The sequence below is a fragment of the Lagenorhynchus albirostris genome, chromosome 16, assembly GCF_949774975.1.
Source record: "Lagenorhynchus albirostris chromosome 16, mLagAlb1.1, whole genome shotgun sequence".
In the NCBI taxonomy this organism is placed as follows: Eukaryota; Metazoa; Chordata; class Mammalia; order Artiodactyla; family Delphinidae; genus Lagenorhynchus; species Lagenorhynchus albirostris.
In genome coordinates this window covers 79,298,159-79,317,727 of record NC_083110.1, presented here as the reverse complement: position 1 = coordinate 79,317,727, position 19,569 = coordinate 79,298,159, and the positions used below count along the sequence as shown (strand labels likewise).

General features: G+C 49.0%; 1 protein-coding gene across 4 annotated transcripts in view; it reads right to left on the bottom strand.

Moving 5' to 3' along the window:
• The window catches only part of DOCK1 (dedicator of cytokinesis 1), a 529,068-nt gene that overhangs the window by 22,839 nt on the left and 486,660 nt on the right, over positions 1–19,569 (bottom strand). For all 4 annotated transcript variants that reach the window (XM_060127083.1, XM_060127084.1, XM_060127085.1 and 1 more), the window contains 7 exons: positions 16,566–16,707; positions 16,353–16,431; positions 14,521–14,605; positions 11,379–11,465; positions 8,329–8,505; positions 7,245–7,328; positions 1,662–1,799 (listed from right to left, as the gene is read on the bottom strand). In XM_060127083.1, coding sequence (XP_059983066.1) covers positions 1,662–1,799; positions 7,245–7,328; positions 8,329–8,505; positions 11,379–11,465; positions 14,521–14,605; positions 16,353–16,431; positions 16,566–16,707 — 792 coding nt within the window. The remainder of the gene's footprint in view (positions 1–1,661; positions 1,800–7,244; positions 7,329–8,328; positions 8,506–11,378; positions 11,466–14,520; positions 14,606–16,352; positions 16,432–16,565; positions 16,708–19,569) is intronic.

The window sequence follows — 19,569 nt, the reverse complement described above, 5'->3', positions numbered from 1 at the left end:
GGCTAGTGAACCTTCCCATGTTCCTGTTGCCCCATGTATAAAATGGGGATGTGCACAGTGTCTCCTTCCTCGTGTTGCAGGAACCTAAGAAGTTCATAATTGTTAAAAACCTCAGAAAGGTCCCTGGCACATGGTAAGCACTAAATTAGTGTTTGCTAAGTGAGATAAATGGGTGAACAAAAAGAAGCCAGCTCAACAGGGAACAGCAGAGAACTTTAGAGAACGGCAGAAAGATGGAGCTGGGTCAGAAAAGAAACCAAAATGGCGCACCTGGTTGGACACCTGATTCTTTAGGAGATAGAGCGTCTTGTGTTAGGAGAGGTGGAGTAACTCCTGCAGCTGCCTTCCCTTTGCAGGATAACAGAAGACCTGCTCGCATACACCCCCTCCACGCCAGCAGGCATGGGATTCCAGCAGACCAGAAGAGGTCTCGCGGTCTCTTTTTGCGACACTGATGCTCACCCCCGGACAATGGAGAAAGGGGGCCTCAAGCCATCTGCTAGGCCAGATGTTTCCTGAGTCCACAAGCGCAAGGCTAGGACTCACCAAGGCTCCCAGAGACCCTGAGTAAGGGTGGAAGTGATGCTCTGAACTGCGCCACAGGGGTGCTCTGATGTGAGGTGCCTGGCCCTGCCCCCGGAGCTGCTAAGGCATGGCTCATGAAGACTGCCTCAAGCCCACCGTAAGGCCTGTCAGGTATTTTGCATCCATAAAAATGCCTAGCCACTTTTTTTTCATGCTCCTGATCTCAGCCCTGGCTAGGAGACCTTCCACCAACTCTCAGCAAAAGCCCAGGTCTGATCTCCCTGTGCTATGCGGCTGCTTCCCACTAGCTATCTATTTTACATTTGGTAGTGTATATATGTCCATACCACTCTCACTTCGTCCCAGCCTAAAGTAATTATGCTCCAATAAGGATGTTTAAAACAAAAAAAAAGCTCAGGTCTGTCCTTCACCCCGGAACATCCTGGCATTCCAGGCTCTGGGGGGCTGGTCACCTTCCCAGCTCCTCCTTACAATCTGTCTTCTGCCCAAGGCATGGCTGTGTCTGCGCCGGCCCCTGGCCTCTGCCATTCAAATCCCTGCCTTCAGCCTTTGCTAAGTGAGTCCTCCCTCCAGCCAGTGTCCCGCCCGCCTCCTGCAACCTACCCTTGGCCTAGATCAGTGACCCCTTCCTCCAACAGGTAACAGCTTCAGACCTCAGCAGTCCACTGCGCCCCTCAGTGACTCTGACCTTGGCCTGGGCACAGGCTCTGCCTCGGCTTTGGGACATCGTGAGTGCTGTTTCCCTGTGTGTTATTTAACCCTTCGTGCGTGTCGTGTTACTGGAGGTGTGGTCTCTGTGAACCAGCCTGAGTCGCACGGACCTATGAGCTCTTTCTGTCGCTCCACACACGATGGGGAGCTTGTGTTCACAGCCATAAGCGGGGTATCTGGTGATCAAGCAAATTCAGCAACGTGTGCACCCTGACATTTCCAGTTGGCGAGAGGTGGTTCCTAGTGCGCTGGTACATGAAACGATGAAGGGGCGGGGTTCCTGACCTCACTCCCTAAGCAGGTGTCACGTACACAACTCAAGTACTCGGCCCTGTGAGCCCGTCACAGTCGGACAGTGTGACACAGAGACACGCTCCCTCCCCTCTGCCGCGCCAGCCACTTACCATGGTCCGGACCCCGTACTGCTTCTCCACTTTTTCCTTTAACTGTTTGAAACAGGCTTCCATTCTCTCATGAAACGGCCGTAGTGCTTCTGTGACCTTGTCTCCATGAATCCTGATCCCTTCGGCCAAAAATGGAATCTGAAAGACATACAGGTTGACGTTCCTTATTTCTTGCTTAGTGGTCCAGGGAGAGAAATGCACGCCAGGCAGGAAGTGGCAACGTGCAAAATGCATCTGCTTTGGTTTCCCAGTCAGACTGGCTGATTAAATTCATCATCAGGCAGGTTACTCCCCCAGACCAAAATGTGTACATGACAAGCATTTGTGTTTTAAGTCGGACACGTCTAGTGCGGGATGCAGCACACCGGCTGCTCCGTTACTTTGCCTGACTCCCATTTGACCATCAACCCCAGAATAGACTTCTCTGTGCTTTCCACTTGAATTTGGGAAGGGCTGCGTTTTGGATTTGTTTAGCTATGACTTGATCTGTTAGCAAAGGGCCAAGTCACGGTACAAAGATTTTTTTCGCTAAGAATATTGCCTCTACAGGCAAGTGAGAACCCTATTCCAAAATGTAAAAACCTAATAATACGTGATCTATAGTCCTGAAGGATGTTCTTATTTGGAAAGGAAAACCAAATTTATTCTTCCTTAAAACTAAAAAGAATCCTGTCTCTGCCAACACTGCTGTCACAAATATCCGTGCCAAGACTTCACATCGGAGCGCGGAGATACAGCTGACCTTTAAAAGCGTCGTAGAGACATTTTTATTCCCCAGCCCCAGAGACCCTCCGGAGCCACAGCCGCTGGGGGTGGGTGTGAGAAAGCCTCCTTTCTTCCCCTGGCTTCTGCTTCCCCTGAGGCTCAGACTGGGAGGTAGATGCTCTTCAATGCAATCAAGCTAAGAGGCTTCCTCTTAATAATTTACAATTAAATCAAAATACTGATTAAAAACAGATTTTCTTAACATGACAGAACACCAGTCTAAATGAGCAGATTTATTAGTAAGAAGGATAATAAGTGCACAATTGAATTTCATGTGAACAAATTCAAGCAATCTTATCAAGATGAATCAAGGCATAAAACGTATTTGGTTGCCATTTATAGCACGCAGCTGGTGCCTCTTGTGGTGCTCCAGGAAAGGACGGAATAAGTGAGCGCTCCCATGTTTACACCACCCAGCCTGCTCTCGAGCTGCCCTGGCGCAAAGTGTGTTCGGCTGACAGTTGGGCTTATACCCAAGGTACACGCCAGGCACCCCTTTCCGAACAGCGATCACCGACAGGACAGCATGCGGCTAAGGTTTCAAGCTAGATGAGACGTTTTACTATCCCACACGAATTACTCTTGCAGATGGCAGCCTTCAGGGGCTAGCTGCAGCTTGTTCAGGTTCAACAGAAGAAAATGCTCACAGAAATCCTTTTGCTTCCTGGGGGTCGGCAAAGGCAGGCTGCAGACAACTTTTGGTGGGATGGTAAATGTGTTGTGGCTCTCTGGGCGTGAAGACAACGTCGGGGTGCTGTCTCAAGGTTAAAGCACAGCCACTCTAGATCCTGAAAGCATCTTGTAAAACGGCCCTCTCTCAAATGTATAAAAGTGTGGTCCAATCATTTCTGCTTTTTTTTGTTGTTGTTGGTTTGATAAAACTCTTAATTGGCCAGATTCTTGACATCAAAGAAGCTACTTGCTGGACCTTTGGTTCAGGTCTTGGGACTGAATGAACGGTGATCTGGCAGGTGAAATTTATGGGGTATGAAATGTATCCCCTCAACAGGTCCCTGACATTGGTCAGATATAACCTTCTAAAAGACGGGTGGGACCTGGCCCTTGTTCTATGTCTGCTCGGGGCTGAACTTAAGCTAGGAATAAAAAGATGCTCTGTGCAAACACTCCAACATATGAGGTGCTTAGTACACGAAAAGAAGCCATGGACTGAGGCCTGGAACGGTCTTTGGATTCCAACCAAGCTGAGCGTCAAAATCTCTCAGGCAGAGTCCTGAATCCCACCCCCAGAGCCTTGATTTGCTCTAGAGTGGATCCCAGGAGGCTGCACATCTAAAGAGTTTCCCAGAGCCCAGAGAGGGGGGAGGACTTCCCCAAAGTCACACCTCTAGCTGTTCAAAGACAGCATGCAGCCTGCTCTCAAAAGACACCCTTCTAAATGGCGGTGCTGTATTTGAAGTCTGCTCCTGTGTGTCTCTACATGGATTCATGGCCTGCCGGCGGCAAAGAACATTTGGAAGCACTGCTAAGTGTTCCAGGAGCGCCACCACCTGCGACATCGGTACGACTGTCATCGGCTGGGGATGATGAATGGGTTTGGTCTTTCATCTCTGTGCATCTCAAAAGAGAAATATGGGGCTCCCCTGGTGGCGCAGTGGTTAAGAATCCGCCTGCCAATGCAGGGGACACGGGTTCGAGCCCTGGTCCGGGAAGATCCCACATGCCGCGAAGCAACTGAGCCCGTGCGCCGCAACTACTGAGCCCCCGTGCCACAACTACCGGAGCCCGTGTTCTGCAATTACTGAAGCCCGTATGCCTAGAGCCCGTGCTCTGCAACAAGAGACGCCACCGTGATGAGAAGCCCGTGCACCGCAACTAAGAGTAGTCCCCGCTTGCCGCAACTAGAGAACGCCCATGTGCAGCAACAAAGACCCAACATAGCTAAAAATAATAAATAAAATAAATTAAAAAAAGAGAAATATGCATGCACCACAGTGGTTTCATATGAGTCTATATGGATTCATCTTTGGACACACAGCAGGGATGCCCAACCAGAGAGCTGCGTGTAAGGAAAGATGGAGCTGTGCCTTTGAGGAAGGGGCTGGCGCTCACTGCTGACCTGGTGTCAGCCGCCAACCTAGAAGAGGCCCCAGGCAGCCTGCACCCGACCCCAGCTCCTGCCTGCGAGGGGGTCAGCACCCTCTGTTTCAGCAACGGCAACAGCAGAGCCAGGAGCTGCCTGGGACTTAATAACCAGCCTTCACAAATGATTTTAGGCATCAGTGATGGAAACCCTGCCAATGAACCCTTGGGATTCCCAGGAGGAAAACCTCACTTTTGCCCTGATGGAGTTTTCAGGAAAAAAAACAAACCAAATAGATCAACACAAAACCAGAAGAAAGCATTCCGATAACCCCAAACTTCTTATTTTTAATGAGCGTATGACTCAATTACTGATATTAAAAGATGAGTCTTCAAAACATTTGCAAATGAAAGCAAGATCACAGGTAATGTTTTGAATATGCATTTTCATCACTCTTTGACTTAATGAAGTGGTTAGAAACCAGATTTTTTTTTCCCGACTTTCCTGCGAGCTACTTTAAAATTCATCCTTTAATATACTTATTAGGGGTGATGACATAGTGCTGACATAAAGTTCTCTCTGGGGAACAAATTATTTTCCTCTGTAGGGCTTGAAACTCTTAAAATCCAATTTTCTGTAACAGCTTACAGTAAAAAAAAAAAAAAAAAAAAAAAAATCAATAGAACTTTTGCAGACCAAACTAGTTTTTGTGTAGCAATGGTTTTATATAGCCTTCAGTGGAGTTTTGAATTCTGTACCCTTTGGTTTTTACAACATCTAAAATGGAATCATTCAGACCTTTAAATTCTCTCCTTCTTTTTTAGTAACAGAGGGAGACTGCCTACCTGAGGCTTACATCTTGTGCAAAGAAACCATCATGGCCAAAAAGTTCCCTTAAATTCAGCTCCCAGGGTGTCTTATCACAGAAGAATTCCAAGGCAAATTGATATCAAATGCCTACGGATTTGTGGCAAAGTCACACCCATTAGCATGGCGGCTATAAAACAAACAAACAAAAAGAAAACCAAAAAATAACAAATGTTGACAAGAATGAGGCAAAATTGGAACCATCGTGCATGACTATTGGTGGGAATGGAAAATAGTGCAGCTGCTGTGGAAAACAATACAGTGCTTCCTCAAAAAATTAAAAATAGACTTATATGATCCAACAATCCACTTCTGGGTATATACCCAAAAGAAGTGAAAGCAGGAAAGAGAACAGATATTTGTACACCCACGTTCATTATAACACCATTTACAATAGCAAAAGTGGACGCAACCCAAGTGTCCATCAGCGAATGAACAGATAAGTAAAAAGCGGTCTATGCAGACGATGGAATACTATTCAGCCTTAAAAAGGAACGAAATTCCGACACATGTTACAACACAGATGAACCTTAAAAACATTACGCTACGTGGAATAAGCCTGTCACAAAAGGACAATGTATTATTCCACTTATATGAGGTCCCTAGAATAATCAAATTCATAGAGACAGAAAGTAGGCTGGTGGTTTCCAGGCGCGGGGAGGATGGAGCGCTACTGCTTATTGGGCACACAGTGGTTTTGCAAGATGAAAACTGGAGACGGATGGTGGGGATGTGGCTGCACAACGACGGGAACATACTCGATGCCACTGGACTGTGCACGTAAAAATGACTAAGGTGGTAAACTTTATGTTACATAAATTTTATCACAGCAATATCCATATATATTTTATAGATATAAAATAAATACTTGTAATTAGGCTTGAAACCAAAACTCAGCCCCACTCCACCCTAACAGGTCACACAGCCCATGAGCTGATGACGAAGCCAGGACGGTGAGGCTCCACGGGAGGCTGGTGAGGCTCCAGGGAGGCTGGGAGCAAAGCGGCCACAGAGCACTGGTCACAGCCTGGGACCCCGCGCTAGGGTGGGATGCCGCCCAGGCACAGGGAGGCCCTGGCCTCTGCCTTCCTCAGCCCTCTTCCGCCAGCCTGGCATGTGGGGTGTAGATAGGCAGCATCCTCCTCGCCTCCCATGTGAGAAAAGGAAGCTTAAAGCAAGCTGTCCAAAGTCCAGAGCAAGCAGGCAGAGCTCCCACGGGAACTGGGTCTGGACGTCCCCTCCACCTCCAGGCTCATGAAAGCTCCAGGAGCCCAGACACATGAAAAGGGAACTTCCAGTGGAGCCCAGGACACCCTCCAGGGCTGCCCAGCCTCTCCAGACCGTGTCCCGCTAAGGAAAGACTCAGACGGCCTCAGGAGCACAAGCAGAAAAGCCAAATATGCAGAATTACAGCCGGGGAAACGGAAATGAGGACCCCTTCCCCCAACCCTGACCACCGGCACGGGGAACAGGAGGGTGGGCGCTCGGCGGTCTCCCATCCCCCCACCTCTCACACCGATGGCGTCGGCTCGAGCGCCCTCCCAGGACAGGCTGGAGCCAGGGTCTCTAGGGCATCACCGTTTCCTGACCTTGCCTGTGATGTTCCGTTCTGTCGATACCAGGCAAAGATTTCCCAGCAGGCACTGCACTGACCGAGGGGAGGGAACAGACCAGGCTCATTTGCAAGACAGAACTTTCTAGGTGTTCAAAGGCATGACTACAGCCAGGGGTCGAGTTAATCACGGCAGTGGTGAATGGGTTTATCCGGGACAGACATGGTCACGGGTGCTCTGGCTGAGGTCCAGGGTCCTCCGTGGCGGCTGGCAGGTGTGCCAAGGTGGCCCTGGTGGATCTGGTCCCAGACTCCACTTTCCCCGCCTCGGGCCCTGCAGCTGCAGCTGGACATTTACCTGCCATGCAATCAGGTCCTTGAGCTTCTCGATCTTTTCGTGGGCCTCGGGGTGCTCCTGCAGGTACCGCTCTGTAAAGAAGGCCTGGTGGAGACAGGGAGAGACACTTAGTACACCAACACACGTTTTTGTACACCAGGCCTGGGGAGAGAGCTGTGTGTGAAACAGACGCACACCCCGGCCATCACCCAGCTCATTCCCCCCAGGGTTGGATCCTACCCCAGCAAAACATCCAGTAAGGTCAGCACAACAAATGGACTTTGTTCACTCACTGTGGTGGCCCCGTCCATGGAGCCCAGCAAAGCCACAGCTGACCCGGGTCACTCACTTCGCTGGGAGGCAGCTCCCCAGCTGCTCTCGTGTCCCTGACCCCCACCCCGGGTCCGCCCTACAGCTGAAGGGAGCTGGAACAGAGCATCACCTCTCCAAAGTGTCCAGGGCAGTTTCACCTCACAGCCCACTTTCAGGCAGAGCCCCTTCTGCTTCAGTTTCCATTTTGTCTAGACCAGGGGGCAGCAAACCTCTTCTGTGAAGGGCCTCAACTCTGTCACTGTTGTATCAGGAAAACGGCCACAGACACCAAGTAAGAGAATGGCCGTGGCCACGTCCCAGACTTGATTTACAGAATCAGGCAGCGGCTGTCGTGCAGACCCCTTGTCTAGAGCACATCCCACGGTCTTCAGCTTCTGCCTGATCTCACTGAGATATTTTCCAGGGAGACCAGCTGGCTGTCCCCACTGCACCAGACTCCCATCTATTTTAAATATTCTAAGCCTTTTGTCTTTCACTGAAACTGTGTCTTTTGGCCTTTAATGATCCCAGGCCTCTGGACTGTCACGAGGGTCACTCTCTAGGGCTCCGTTAGCACAGCCCGCTGTGGGGTGAAGATGAGGGAACAATGCCCAGGCCGGCCGGGCCCGGGGTGGGGCTTTGACCATCGGGAGGCCGCAGAGGCTGCCTCTGGGCAGCCCGGCCCGGGCTCGGTCACTGCGGAGCTCGCTCAGTGAGACCACAGTGGTTTCCGGGCTTGGAGACAGTCCGTCCCAGGACAGGGCTGGAAAGAGGAAGCTGGCGTGTCACTTGCCTTTTCGTAATTTGCAAAGCCTCCCATGACGGCGGGGTCCACGATGCCATTCAGGAGCATGGAGAGGGGGCTGACGGGGAGGCTGGGGTCGTCCAGGTGCTGCTGCACCATGCTGTTTATCTTGTCGTTCGTCAGCTGCATGGTCTCGATGGCGTTCTCCAGGGGGCTGATCTCCACCTGCGGAAGGGGGAGGACGGAATGGCATCGGGCCAGCTGCCGCAGCCCCTGTCCTGCCAGGGCCTCTGCTGATGCCTCTGGCTCCTCGCCAGAGGACACACACTCCGAGTGGGGCAGGCTTCCTACTCTCCATGCACTTTTCTTCCCAGTGGCTTCTTGGGGCAAAGGTCCCTCATCACCCAGCCGAGAGAAGCCGGGCATTTTAGGATCTTTATGTGTTTCCATAGACCTGTCCCCACATGCAAACTCCAAAAGCACAACGCAAGGTCACCTAGTCCTGGGGAATGTGTGTGCACATGCACGTGTGTATGCGTGTGTGTGCACGCATGCGTGCGTATGCACACGTACGGTCATCCCAGGAAAACACAGCCCTGAGTGGCACTTGAGCACAGTCTACGTGCCTCACAGAGCAGCCTTTGAACTATGGCCTTGTTCGTTGCTTGTCTTAAGGAATTTTGAGCAATCTCTCCCTGTCCCTGAGGCAGGAGGTCTGGGCGCTTTGTCCCTGGACTTGCTTGGTTAGGGAAGCAGGGGAGGGGCAGAGGGGTCCTGCCGTGGTCTCCGCAGGAGGCCACACACCCTCCTATAGGAAGGAAGAGCCCCCGCTGCCCGGTGGTCACCACTTCAGCTGGACCTCACGGGCCTCCTTTGCAAACCCGCCACTGGTCAGCAGGACCCTCAGAGCAGGAGGCAGGGCGAGCCAGCATGGGCCCACGTCGCCACCGCTCCTGCAGCTCTGCCCACACCCAGTGCCCTTCTTCCTCTGGGGGCCCCTGCAGGGCCTGGCGAGGCCCCGCCCCGCGATCCTCTCTGGCTCAGCCCGCAGGTGCCAGGAGGATGCGTCCGCGTTTAAAACAATAACACCACCCTCCCACCAGGCCTGGCTCTAACAGACCCTAGGCTGGGCCCCGGAGCCACGTCCAAGGGTGACCACAACACATGATAACCTGATCCTTCCCTTCCCCAAGGGAAGTGGGACGGGTCCCCACCTGTGCCGGGGACCCTAGGGTGTCTTTAGCAAATGGCAAAGCAGAGCAGCCTGTTTTCTCCTTCTACAGCCCCTGGGGATTGTCTGAGAGGTAGAGAGACGGGGGTTGGAGGTGCAGAGATGTTGAGAGAACGGAGAGACCCTAGAACGACACCCTCAGTCGTCGCTGGCGAGCACCTGCCGGAGAGGTGACCTGATGGAGAGGAGGTAACACGCAAAGAGGTGGCCGACCATGTGCTGGTCGCTGAGGGTGCCCCCTGGTTGCAAGTGCACCCCAAACAACACATACCCTAGGGCCTTTGTTTTCACCCCACACCTGGCTTTATCAGACCCTGGAATGCACCACCGCAGACACACAACTTCGCCAAATGGACTCTCCAGGGCAGAATTCCATTTTGACTGATGGCTAACTCCCTGTCGCCGATCCCGTTTGCCGCAAGAAAGAGCAGTGTCCTAGCTTCATCAAACCAAGAGGGTCAGCTGCTGGTCTGTTCCAGCGATGGCGGGGCCAGGAGTGCGGGCAGCAGGATTATTACAGTCCTGCCATCCTGGGATTATTCAGCCTCCAGCTTTCTTCGTTCATTAAAAAGGGCAAGCATAGCCCGTGGCAGAGCCACACCCTTACAGAAAATCAGGGCTCAGCCTTCGCCACCTCGAGCTGTTCAGCACCGTCCTCACGCATCTGGGCTGGCTCACGGAGTCCCCGATTACAAACGGCTTATGGGAAGAGGCTCATCGGAGGATAGGAGTGGTGCCTGTTTAGGGAAGGGTCTCCTGTCCTGTGGTCTCCCGCATGTACATCACCAGCTCCGAATGGTGCCAGTGAAGGCTTGCATTTCTGCCACCTGCCACGTCTCCTGAGCCTTCCAGAGGTCAGGGCCTGCCTGGGTGCTAGAGGGGGACAGAGTGGGGTCTCTGGGAACACAGGAAGTAGAGGCGCCCTCCGGGGGTGGGGAGGGGGGCCCAGAGCCCTAGGGCTTCAGAGTAGGAGGAGGGTGCGCTGGAGATGGGGATGGGATGCAGCCGACCACACGCATGCTCAGGGAGAGGTCAACTGAGCTTAGAGGTCAGGGAGAGGTCAGCCAGAGCTCAACTGGCGTGGACGAGGGTCAGGAGTGGAAACAAGGCTGGGAAGACAGGCGCCAGCCACGTCCTAGGGCAGAAGCAGGAGTTTCCAAGGGGACTGACTCATGGTAAACTGAACAGTGGGTACCACCCCTCTGGTTAAGATCCTGCCAGGTGAAAACCAAAGGCATTGAGACACATGACAAAGCACACATATTCCAATCAGACCTTGTTATACGGGCAACTGTCACGCTGCTGCTGCTATACATTCAGTAAGAACCTTCTGCCCAACTCTGGTTCCTGTGACTGGAACTGTCCGATAGCTCATCACCGAGGCAAAGTCTAGCTAATGAGATGCGGGTCATTATTTCTTTAAAAAGGGTGGGTGAGGGGTATTCTCAAGCTATTTCTACTTGAAAAGGAGCAAGTACTATTAATCAAGTTGTTTGTCATGTAAATGGCAATAAAACCATCAGGAAGAAAGATCTTCAAAAGCGTATGTAAATTGGAATTTGTCAAACTTGTCATTTCGGTAACAGAAAGAACTGTCAAAACAGCACAGTGAAGACTAGATTTAAATATTTTGAAAAAAGAAATGAAATCTTAGCTCTGGTTTCTTTCTACGCTAGAGGAGGTTGTGATTACACGGCATTTCCACCGCAGTATTCGTGGACGGGGAGAGTGATTCTGGGTTAAGCCTGATGTGGGGTCTGAAGCATGCCTGCTGGCCACGGTGACCAGATGACAGGCCCGGGGAAGAGGCCGTGTCAGACCATAGAAGAGGGGGTGATGGGCAGTTCCTCCTGTGGGGTGTGCTTACCATGAAAACAGATTTGACCTCAAACCACCTTAAAATGCCAGGCAATTTATACGCAGTTGTGTATATGGTCCTTTCGATCCACATATTCTGCAAAGGGAACACACACAGGACACTTGTTAGGAGAAGGATGTTGCAGGTAGATGACAGCTTCTGTCCTCGCGGGGATTTGCAAGGGTCTGGGAGGCAAGGTCACCAGCCGCCCAGGGAACACCTCACAGGCCACGCTCTGCTGAACTGCCAGACTGTTACACAGGACACCGTGGCCCCCTGTTCCCTGGCCAATGGTGCCCATTTCCCTGGCATTTGGCCAAGAAAATACAAGAGAAGGGGACAATTACATACATCCACACGAGGGAGGTTCCCTCTGAGCAAACAGACTTTTGGAAAGGCTCCAACGAGCTTTCCGTTAGCCTTACTTAGCGTTCAAAAGAAACCTGAAGATGCAAATCCATTGAGGAAGACTGGGCTTCATAAAAGTGACCTCTCAACATTCTAATAAAATCAGTCAGTATTTTAATGATGAATTTTTTTTCTTTTTTTGGCGTAACATATATATTTACATGAGAAAATGAAGATATGGAAATAGAAGGCAGAAAAATCACTCCGCACCTAAAGATGACAGCCTAACCTTTTACTATCTGGGGTTCAAGGCTTCCTACTAAGCATTAACAAGCGTGTATATGTGTATTTTCAATGAAAATGTATTCTTCCGAAAATGGTATAGTACATATTGCGGGAAGTTGTTTAAAGCCAGGAAATGTAACTCCACCCCTCTTTAATGGCTGCACAGAACTCTGCTGCAGGGGTGAACCGTAACCCCTTCCTCCCACCTCCACTGCCGGGTGTCCGGCTGGTAGCAGCCTTTGCCTGGTACACCTCCCAGTAACAGAGAATCACTGAGCGGTCTGAGTCTGTCCGTAGTGATCCAGATATAAAAAGATGGCGTAATGGACCGTCAACATTTCCAGAAAACTGGCTGGCATGTAGAAAGCATTTTCTCCAAACCTCAGATTCCAGGCTGGGAGAGGGGAAGGACCTGGCCGAGGCCCCAGGGACACAGGTCAAGGCTCCTGCTGCCCCCGGGGGCTACTGGCTCAGGCACCGGCCTGCAAACAGCAGGCTGCGCTGCTCCCTACCAACCCCAGCATCCCCGGGGGGGCGGGGCCTGCGGGTTCCATGTTGACCCTGTCTCTGGCTCCCTCCTCCTTGCCGGCTCTGGGTTTCAGAACTTCATGCGTGGCCAGGTTTGGAGGCACCAAGCTGCTCTGAGCTCCCGGGCTGGCCTGGCAGGGCAGCTTTCCCAGCACCCAGGCCCTGGGAGCCAGGCTCCCTGCAGCAGGCCCCAGCCTGGCCTCCCATTACCACCAACCCCCCTGCGCGTATCTGAAAGCCTGGGGCTTTGTCAAGCACGTGAAGGACTAAATCCCGTGGCTTCTGAAAGCCTCATCTGTGTGTGTGAGAACCTAACGGGGCCATTAGGGGATTTCTGGGCCATTTAGAAAGAGCCCAGCCTCTAAGGCTTAGCGCAGCTCCGGAGTTCAGGAGCCATGGTTATTCTTAGCTCTGCCTCGAATGGCTGCGCAACTGTCGGCAATTTGCTCGACCTCCTTGTGTCTCTTCCTACACCGTATAAGAACGTACATCGCCGCGAGACGTGAGAGGCCTGAGGGAAATTCAAGAACCGCCCATACATCCTGCAGCCAGGATGCTACAGAAATGACAGAGTTATTGCTGTGATGACCAGAACAGAGACGGCTCAGGAAGCCCAGCCCCGGTGTGGGTGTCTAGGTGGGGCCTTGCCTCTCTCACCACTGCAGACGGTGCCACAGTGAAACGAGTCACCAAACAGGTTCAGGATGCCCCACTAACCAAGAAACAGGGTTTTGGTTTTGAAAGAGCCAGTGATGAAACTGGGGACAGCCTTAGAATTTCCCAACTCCAAGGTCCTAGTTGACACACAGGAAACTGGGCTCGGGAAGGGAAGGGAAGGGCCTTTCAGGGGCTGTGACTGCAGACTCACAGGCATCGCCGTGGGGATCAAAAGATGACAGGAAACAGGGCTTCGAAGGGAGGGTGGGTGGAAGGCAACTTTGCTGAAACTGCTCTGAGCTTCCCTTTGGGTCAGCAGCATGGTGCTAATTCAACTTTGACCCCCTGCACCCCCAGATACCTGCAGACAAGGTCCCCGCCAGGGGTCCTTGGGGCTAACGCCACCTTGAAATATGGGCCTATCTAGGGATTTCCAGAGGAGGTTTTTCAGGGCGGGAGGAGAGAGAAATGTTAACATTAAAAATAAATAAATAAATAAAACTATGCTTTCAACATACAGTTTTGAGGGCATTAGCCCCCTGTGGCCGCCTTTGCCTGGTAAAGCAATAAAGCTATTCTTTTCTACTTCAAAAAAATTAATTAATTAAAAAATAAAAACGCTCTGCTTTATTTCATGCCTTTGCAAAATGGAATCCATTAAAGCAGTTGTATGTATATCTTTTAAAAGGTTGCAAGAATCTGTGCTAACACTTCTATGACTCTAATGCAGTGTCTTCAACAAGGCACAGATGTTCAGCAATGTGTGGAAACACGTGATTCGCTGTCACCACCGGGGAGGCTCTAGCTGGCACCTAGTGGGTAGAGGCCCGGGATGCTTCTCAACATCCAGGGAGGCCTGTTATTCAGCTGTGCCCGCGGGGACCCTGTTCCGGCGTATCGTGCCACAGTGAAGTTCAGGTGTGGGCGCTGGGTAGTGAGCCCAGCTCACCTCCTGACTGCTTGTCCCCTGCAGAGAGCCGTGTAAGCACTCGGCACCTCCGAGAGCTTATTTATAACTGAGACACCAGCACCTGCTCCAGGACCCAGGGCACAGAGGAAGACTCAGATACACGCAGGAGGGAAGCAAGTGTGCTCCGAGCACAGAAACACTCCAAAGCACTAGTTACCTTCTTACAGTATCACAAGCACCTTAGTGATACTATCCGTGAAATGGTCATCACTTCACTAAATCTGAATGGGTAATAGGCTAGGATCTCTACACATAACACACAAAGGCATTCAATCCTGCACTGCGGGAGCCTTCGAGAACACGCTCTTCTATGCGCAGTTTTGTTAGTCGTGGCATGAGTTTGGGGGTGGGTTTTTTTTTTACCGCAAATTCGTTGTCTGGGTTTTTCTCTCCCTTGCGGATCGGACGAGAATATTCAAATCGCTGGACCTCGTTTACTCTGTAAAAACTGTATAGAGATAGAGGAATCATTAGACATTTAACCAGAAAAGCAGCCGATTTGCTTTTAGACACAGGATCCGGTCTCCCTATAGGTCAGTGCATCCCTTAAAACATCTCCAGCCTTGACCTGGAGCGACAGCTGGGCTTTCTTTCCCTGCCAGCCTCAGAAGAGAGACGTTGGCAGGTGGAAAAATTACCTTGAATTTTTGCCTCTTCTCTGTCCCTGACAATGCTCAAGGGAGAAGAGATGCTGAGTAAGAGTGAAACCAGCAAAAACAGAAAAGGTGAAGCAAAGGAGAGGGGGAAAAGGCCTTCATTCTCCATTTATGCGTTTATTATTTAAAATTTGAATTCATAGTTCAACAATTAATTAAATAATTTAATCTAATAAGTTATTAAAAATTTAAAAATATGCCTTATTTTTTAAAAGGTCTTGTATACTTTAATTTCAGATCTACAAAAGGCAGATTTGGCAACCGCCAAGGGCGGCATACATAAGATGGAGACTGCACCTTCCTCCCCTGGGGAGGGGGTGGGTTTCACGCACATCCCAGAGGCAGGCTGGGAGGCTCACTCACCCCCCTGCGCTGAAACGCAGGTGGGCGCCCCACATCAAAGGGAAATATCTGAGCATACACTACAGTTCACTAGTGTTTAATGCCTCTCTGAGAAAAAAATGTTGCAAAACTTGAAGTCTAAGCCTTATGAAAGCGATCACCCGTCAATAAACCAAGTCCTGGTTTATCTCCCATGTTTGCTGATGAAAGGTTAAAGAAATGGTGTGAATTTTGTAGAAGAACCCCATCCACCAAACTTCAGGATATAAAATAAGCAGATCCTGAGCATTATTAGGCCATCAAAGAGGTTAACTGTTTTTCACCAGTACATGGATCAAATAGAAAATTCTTCATATCTAAGAGACATCTAGTGTAGGTGTTTCTACACCACTGCTAAGTCAGGGGCAATTCAATGTAGATGCAGAAAATCTCACTCAAATTTGGACAGTTGGCCTGTGAGTTTTAAAATCCACCTCCAGGGGCTTCCCTGGTGGCACAGTGGTTGAGAGTCCACCTGCCGATGCAGGGGACACGGGTTCGTGCCCCGGTCTGGGAAGATCCCACATGCCGTGGAGTGGCTGAGCCCGTGAGCCATGGCCGCTGAGCCTGTGCGTCCGGAGCCTGTGCTCCGCAACGGGAGAGGCCACAACAGTGAGAGGCCCACGTACCGCAAAAAAAAAAAAAAAAAACCACCTCCAAATCCCATATTATGTAATCACCCTGTTGTGCAGGTGAAGGCTTCTTCTCATCCCCCACCTGGTTCTCCATCACGAGCACATGTCTGAATCCCTATTCCTGGCTTCTGGGATCCAAATGCTCTGGCCACACCACAGGCACACAGACAGGTCTGTGGGGTGTGGGGCAGGGCCTGAGCCCTGGAGAAAAGGTCTACAGGGGGTCGCTCACCTGGTGGCTCAAATGGAGCCCAGAGCACCCCTTTCTCCCCCTGACTTTCCCTGTCTCCCAATCTCGGGTATAAGGAACAGCCTTGCACCCTCCCGGCCACATGTGTTCACATCTTCCTTCCCCCTTCTTTGATGCTGAACATGACTAATTTCCCTTGCTTTTTGAAGTAAACAGAAAGAGCATCTGAAAAGTTAATCAAAGGCTGACATCCACCCTCTGAGACGTGAAATTATGAAGAAGCGATCTGTGTACGCCTCTCACCACCCTCATGTCAGGTAAGGAAAATGTTACCTTACAATCTGCTCTGACACGGGCCTGTGGAACTTAGGGGGCAAATCGAGTTTGGGCTTTACTGTGAAGCACTGAATATCTGAAGGTCAAGGGGGTTAAGGATCATAAGGCAGCGTGGTCATTAGCCAGGAGCAAGGTCCCACGTACACCCAACCATCCAAACAAACGACATCGCCATTGTTTTATATCCGACATGGCTGTCTGAAAGGATACATTGGCCAGCAGAGTTTTTAATATCGTCGCCTGGTGGAGATGTTGTCTTCATTTTCTCAGCATTTGGAAACTGAGTTAATAGCCGAGCTTCAAAATCTTCCCGGCGTTCATACTCCTTCCCACGGTAAATGAAAACTTTCCCCTGGAAACAATGACATTCATTAAATAACACCCCAGGGGAAGGGCCAGGAAAAGTTCACACATAAAGGCATTGATCTTCAAGATGGGCTTGACAGTTTTTTTTTAAATGTCACTGAATAGCTTGTAATTGTGGTGATCTTACTAATCAAGAACACAGGAACAGAAGCCAGGTAAGTTAATACTGTTTAAGAAGCACTAAAGATGATGTTACTGAAAGTACATTTCAGTCTTAACAGTAGCAATCAATTTACAAAACCATGAGAAACCAAGTGAGTGATTGAAGCCCACACACTAGTGGGCATGAAATGGTCAGACAGGGTAAAGGCACCAAGGCAAGTGGAGGAGAATGGTGTCCATATCATCTCCCCCCTAATTAAGTAGTTTCCAACCTACCAGAAAGAATTCAAGGGAGAGATAGCCTCATCCACCAGAGGGCAGACAGCAGAAGCAAGAAGAACTACCATCCTGCAGCCTGTGGAACAAAAACCACATTCACAGAAAGATAGACAAGATGAAAAGGCAGAGGGCTATGTACCAGATGAAGGAACAAGATAAAACCCCAGAAAAACAACTAAATGAAGTGGAGATAGGCAACCTTCCAGAAAAAGAATTCAGAATACTGATAGTGAAGATGATCCAGGACCTCGGAAAAAGAATGGAGGCGAAGACTGAGAAGATGCAAGAAATGTTTAACAAAGACCTAGAAGAATTACAAACGAGATGAACAATACAATAACTGAAATGAAAAATACACGAGAAGGAATCAATAGCAGAATAACTGAGGCAGAAGAACGGATAAGTGACCTGGAAGACAGAATGGTGGAATTCACTGCTGCGGAACAGAATAAAGAAAAAAGAATGAAAAGAAATAAAGACACCCTAAGAGACCTCTGGGACAACATTAAACACAACAACATTCGCATCATAGGGGTCCCAGAAGGAGAAGAGAGAGAGAAAGGACCCGAGAAAATATCTGAAGAGATAATAGTTGAAAACTTCCCTAACATGGGAAAGGAAATAGCCACCCAAGTCCAGGAAGCGCAGAGAGTCCCATACAGGATAAACCCAAGGAGAAACACACAGAAACACATAGTAATCAAATTGGCAAAAATTAAAGACAAAGAAAAATGATTGAAAGCAGCACGCGAAAAACCTTTTGGGAATTCCCAAAAGGTTAACAGCTGATTTCTCAGCAGAAACTCTACAAGCCAGAAGGGAATGGCATGATATACTTAAAGTGATGAAAGGGAAGAACCCACAACCAATATTACTCTACCTGGCAAGGATGTCCTTCAGATTCGATGGAGAAATCGAAAGCTTTACAGACAAGCAAAAGCTAAGAGAATTCAGCACCACTAAACCAGCTCTACAACAAATGCTAAAGGAACTTCTCTAAGTGGGAAACACAAGAGAAGAAAAGAACCTACAAAAAGAAACCCAAAACAATTAAGAAAATGGTAACAGGAACATACATATTGATAATTACCTTAAACGTGAATGGATTAAATGCTCCAACCAAAAGACACAAGCTTGCTGAATGGATACAAAAACAAGACCCATATATACGCTGTCTACAAGAGACCCACTTCAGACCTAGGGATATATACAGGCTGAAAGTGAGGGGATGGAAAAAGATATTCCATGCAAATGGAAATCAAAAGAAAGCTGGAGTATTAATACTCATATCAGATAAAACAGACTTTAAAATAAAGAATGTTACAAGAGACAAAGAAGGACACTATGTAATGATCAAGGCATCAATCCAAGAAGAAGATACAACAATTATAAATATATATGCACCCAATATAGCAGCACCTCAATACATAAGGCAACTGCTAACAGCTCTAAAAGAGGAAATTGACAGTAACACAACAGGAAATCGACAGTAACACAGTAACACAATAATCGACAGTAACACCTCACTTACACCAATGGACAGATCATCCAAACAGAAAATTAATAAGGAAACACAAACTTTAAATGATACAACAGACCAGATAGATTTAATTGATATTTATAGGACATTCCATCCAAAAACAGCAGACTACACTTTCTTCTCAAGTGCGCATGGAACATTCTCCAGGATAGATCACATCTTGGGTCACAAATCAAGCCTCAGTAAATTTAAGAAAATTGAAATCATATCAAGCATCTTTTCTGACCACAACGCTATGAGATTAGAAATCAATTACAGGGAAAAAAACGTAAAAAACACAAACACATGGAGGCTAAACAATATGTTACTAAATAATCAAGAGATCACTGAAAAAATCAAAGAGGAAATCAAAAAATACCTAGAGACAAATGGCAATGAAAACATGACGATCCAAAACCTATGGGATGGAGCAAAAGCATTTCTAATAGGGAAGTTTATAGCTATACAAGCCTACCTCAAGAAACAAGAAAAATCTCAAATAAACAATCTAACCTTACACCTAAAGGAACTAGAGAAAGAAGGACAAACAAAACCCAAAGTTAGCAAAACAAATATCGTATATTAATGCACGTATGTGGAACCTAGAAAAATGGTACAGATGAACCGGTATGCAGGGCAGAAGAAAGAAATCATCAAGATCAGCACAGAAATAAATGAAATAGAAACAAAGAAAACAGCAGCAAAGATCAATAAAACGAAAAGCTGGTTCTTTGAGAAGATAAACAAAATTGATAAACGATTAGTCAGACTCAAGAAAAAGAGGGAGAGGACTCAAATCAATAAAATTAGAAATGGAAATGGAGAAGTTACAACAGACACCATAGAAATACAAAGCATCCTAAGAGACTACTACAAGCAACTCTATGTCAATAAAATGGACAACCTGGAAGAAATGGACAAATTCTTAGAAAGGCATTACCTTCCAAG